This window comes from Arachis ipaensis, chromosome B04 (genome assembly GCF_000816755.2).
Source record: "Arachis ipaensis cultivar K30076 chromosome B04, Araip1.1, whole genome shotgun sequence".
In the NCBI taxonomy this organism is placed as follows: Eukaryota; Viridiplantae; Streptophyta; class Magnoliopsida; order Fabales; family Fabaceae; genus Arachis; species Arachis ipaensis.
In genome coordinates this window covers 9,831,697-9,836,556 of record NC_029788.2, presented here as the reverse complement: position 1 = coordinate 9,836,556, position 4,860 = coordinate 9,831,697, and the positions used below count along the sequence as shown (strand labels likewise).

Sequence of the window (4,860 nt, the reverse complement as noted above, 5' to 3'; positions counted from 1 at the left end):
TCTAATACCTACTTCACTGATAGGAATTCTAGTTCATGTAGAACTAATAAGCCAGGAGTGTTCCAATCTTACTACTTTTAACGTTGACTCCTCTAATCTCCTTAATAACATTCCCTCTTCGGTTTCAATCACCACATTAATTGATACCAAACAATGAGGGAAGAATTACATAGGCTCTATCCAACTCTTAGGATGCAGATGAATATTTGCAATTAAGAGACATCCAAATGATAATATATTGAAGTATAAGGCAAAACTTGTATCTAAGGGCAATTATATTTAGCATTTATTACTCAAAACTGAAAACAATGTTTACCTCATTTACGAAACGTAAACAAATGCTTTAGTCTTTATTACTTTTAGACATAGACATGAACTTTTAGCAGATATAAGAGATTTGAGTAGGTGATATATAAGAGATTTAAGTCCTGAAAATGATATCTGAGATTGGCCGCTTTTCCTTTTCTATTTTAGTCTTTATTATTTTGAGGCATGAATTTTTAGTAGATATAAAAAATTTGAGTAAGTAATATATACAAGTTAACTCTTAAAATAATATTTGAGATTAGTCATTTGCACCAAAAAAATTTTTGAAATTTTAGTTGTACCATAAACATCTTTTTGAGATTGAAAAATAGTCCCTTTATCTTAGAGTATATTAGATGTCTTATAAACATACAGCTATACAAGGATTCGAATCTTGGATAAGTTCAGAATATTATAGAATTTGTAATAATAGTGTGTGTATGAGTATGTATATATGTGTTGTGTAAAATAAAAAAAAAAATTTTAATTTTGGGAACGAAGTTAAAATTATGTTATTCTGTATATTATTATATATTTTAGACATTACTATAATGCATTGTTTTGAGAAAAAAAGTGAGAGGGGGAGCGGGGAGGAATGAATGGATCATCATTTATTGATAGGACCTCATTGCTGGCAAAGAAAAAGGTCATCATCATCTTGTGGTGAGTAAAATATACTTGCTTCAATAATTCATAATCTAAATTTGAAAAAGCTAACACTACAACAATGTCTCGAACATTAGGTAATTAATTTTTTCAGTATCATAAATTATAAACTTAAATATTAAAGTTAATTAATATTAATTAATTAAAAATTAAATGTCTGTATTTTCTGTATATAAGATTATTAAGTGTATTATTTCTCAAACTTTTAGTTAGGAGCCAACCTAATCCATTAGACTTTTGTTGCCAAGCCGGTTGCACATGTTTTACTCTAATCTCGTGCTCTAATCAAATTAAACTAAGTGCGTGTCACAGATTTTAAGTCTAGAGAAATTTGATAAACACGTCAAAGACTTGAGCCAATTTAGGTAAATAATTTAATTAAATTCTTTTTTATTTTTTAATGATTTATTCTATTTCTGCGTACTAACTAGCTTAGCTAAACTAAAAATAGTTAGCTACACGTGTATAATGCAAGGGTAACAACATAGCAAAATATTTTTTTATTAATAATAAGAGACTCAGGTTCGATTTTCTTTCTTCTCTTTCATTCGTTCTTTCATTTGTCCTTTTAAGATTTCTTAATCACGGATAAATAAAATGTACATTTGGTCTAGTATAGACCCCATTGCAATTTCCGGATTATAATTTAATTAGTAATACTGAAGGGAAAATCAATTAGGGTGTCCGCGGATCAGATCGGATCAGATATGGTCGAAAATTCGATCCGATCCGCACAGTTTCTATCGGATCTCGGATATGATATCCACACTTTTTAGTGCCGGATCCGATCCGATCCGATCCGCACATTTTCGGATCGGATCGGATATCGGATATATCCGCATAATTAAACCTTCTCTTTTTAATCATATTTTTATGTAAAATAATTCGATAAAAATATTTCTTTCATACTTTTAAACTTATTTATTCCTAAAATATTTAATCAAACTCTCTCTAAATAACAAAAATAAAATAATACAATATATGAATAATAATTACTAACTAAAACATACAAACAAGTAAATATAATACCAAACATATATATATTTATTTATTTTTTAATTATTATAGTGCAGATCTGCGGATCGAATACGCGGATGTAGAGCAGATATCCGCGATCCGATCCGATCAATTTGCGGATCGGATCGTATCCGCAATTTTCGGATCGGATACGGATATTTACCGCGGATTTGCGGATACGATCCGATCCATGGACACCCCTAAATTCAATTATTATGGAGTCGACCGACCGTTGATCTTTAATTCATCCTATAATGACACTCGTAGGGTTCATATTAAATCTATCAATCAATTAATTAATAAGTCACAAAAAAATCAATTAATTCATATATTAAATCAAGTAAATATAATAAAGAAGTCAGAACAAATATGATTGATATACTAAACCATAAAATACACATGCATGTTGTCATAAGAAGAGAAGTGATTCCAAGAGTTGGTTCAGTATTACCTGCTTGTAGGATGCAAATTAAAATTTATTATATTTTCCATTATTTCTCTTTTAATTTAGTTATGTGTATATAGCAAAAATTCAACACACAAAAAAAAAATCTAAAATTTTTAAAATAAAAACATTCAAAATTCAATTAAAAATTTATTTCTAGTGGATTTCACAATGAATTTTTTTAACAACATGCTAGAATACTGATTGTTATAATGTTATTTCTTAGCATTACTCAATTTATAAATAGATAGATTGATATGGATGTTAAAATGTTAAAATTAAACTACTACCCTTAAAAATCAAAAGTAACAAACTAGATCACGAAGAAATACATTTATTGTTAAAGATATTAAATTCGTTCATACATCGATTCTCAACATGACACGACTCAATAGATATCATAAAAATGATAAAAACTCAGGTGAAGTCGACTTCATGTGAAGTTGATACTTGAGAGCTGTTAGATAAAAATTTAGTCAAATCAGTCAAATCATTTAACGGCTGTCAAGTATTCTGCACCTGAATTTTCACCCATAAAAATACACAGAAAAAGCACATTGACTATAGAGTACAAAGTTACATATCCATGGGAAATTAAAGCACACACATTGTATCCATGTGCCGATATATAGAAACCCTTTATTAAAAAGCACTAATCAACTTATTTAGTAGGAGCTAACCATGCCATCTTCTGAGAAAGATTCCTTATTAGATGCAGCATTAGCCAACCCCATAGAGTTGCTATTAACAAAATTACATTGTTTTCTAATTTCACCATTTGTTCCGGTAAGCACACCAATATTACCCATTTTGATCATGGAAGCCTTAAAGGCCTCAAAGAATAGGGTTTGGTTAGCGCTAAAATTGTTGACAATGGCGGTAGTGCTTGCATTTGGTGTAGAGAAGAGTTCTTGATCACTTTGAAGCAGACCCTTTTGAGCCTGAAGGTTGGAATAGTATTTGTTGTCGACCGTGTCGGGTGTGGTTAGATCCAAGTTCACCACAGAAGTATTCTTTGATCCGTCTATAGGGCAAAGTGATTGTAGTGTTTGCCGGTAACTGCTGTCTAGGGTTGGATCAGGATTGCCAGTGCCATTGAAATTATATAATCGAGCGAAGAAGAATTGGCATTGAGCTCTCCCAAATGTATGAGCACCTATACAATTACACACTAACGATAAGAAAATAATGCTAACACAATCTTTTATACAGTCGTCTCATTACATTTAATTTGTTGGTTTGGATAACTTTTTATATAGCCAATATTAAAAATAATTATTTTTAATGATGTCAATAATACTACTTTACACTCAGTATTTTAAAAATAAATTATACTATCAATGTGAAATTACTTTTTTATTTAATTTAAGCATAAAAATTGTTAGAATTGTGTTGGAACCAACGGATATCGCTATATGTTTAATTTCATATATCTAGTGTTAGAAAAATACAATGATAATATTTAACAATTTATTGAAAAAAAGAAAAAAATGTATTTTTTTTTTATTTTAACAGTGTGATTAATTAACATTATTGTTGAATGTAATTAATTAATAAATCTTCACCAAAAAAAAAACAATTAATAAATGTTCATCCTTTATTTTTTTTATTTTTTGAGCTGTTATATGCAACAGGCAAAATTTAAACTCCTAACATTTACTTAAATGTGTCAATAAGTTAATTACTAGAACAATTCAAATTAATTAATACTCACATTTTATTATGATATTTATGTTTATATATACCTGAGAGTGTAACTAGATCTGTAATGTTGAGTCCTTGATTAGCAAAGGCTGTTGTAAGTTGTGGAAGAGTGAAGAAAGCAGCTGGAAGGTTTTGATTGGCAAGTGTGAGGTTTGCTGTTAAACTATCCCTTCTTCCCAATGGAACTTTCCAATCAGGACCACCTCCCTGTAATTAATCAACATATATAGAGGTACTATTTTAAAATAAGAAAAATATGGGGAGCCAATTGAATATCTGTACAATACATATAATGAAAGTTTAGGGAGTATTAGAAATATAATTATTAGTGTTACTTTTTTTCATCAGCGTAAGCTTCTAGATGAGTGGTATCATGACATGGTATTAGAGTTCTAGATTTGAAAGGTCAAGAGTTCGATTTTTGGTGAACCCCAAAATCAGCTTTAGCTTTTAGAATGAGTGGTTTTACAAATAAACCATTAAATTCCTAGCGAGACTCTTTAAAATAATAATAAAATTAAATGCAAAACTTAAACATGGTTGACTTAAAATTTATATACAATTTGAAACTTAAATAACATTATAATCGTTTGTTGGTTTTCAAAGATGTGGGTGAGACACTGAATATATCCTTGACTATCATTTGTTTTCTCTTTTGACTAATTTATATTGTGATTATTCATTTTATTAATTAATATTAATGAAGAAACTAATAATTTTAT

General features: G+C 29.1%; 1 protein-coding gene across 1 annotated transcript in view; it reads right to left on the bottom strand.

Moving 5' to 3' along the window:
* Positions 2,916-4,860, bottom strand: part of LOC107638826 (peroxidase A2) — a 2,635-nt gene continuing 690 nt past the window's right edge. The window contains exons 3-4 of the mRNA XM_016342224.2: positions 4,180-4,345; positions 2,916-3,590 (exon numbers count right to left, since the gene is read on the bottom strand). Of these exons, the coding sequence (XP_016197710.1) occupies positions 3,100-3,590; positions 4,180-4,345 (657 nt within the window). The 3' untranslated portion in view covers positions 2,916-3,099. The remainder of the gene's footprint in view (positions 3,591-4,179; positions 4,346-4,860) is intronic.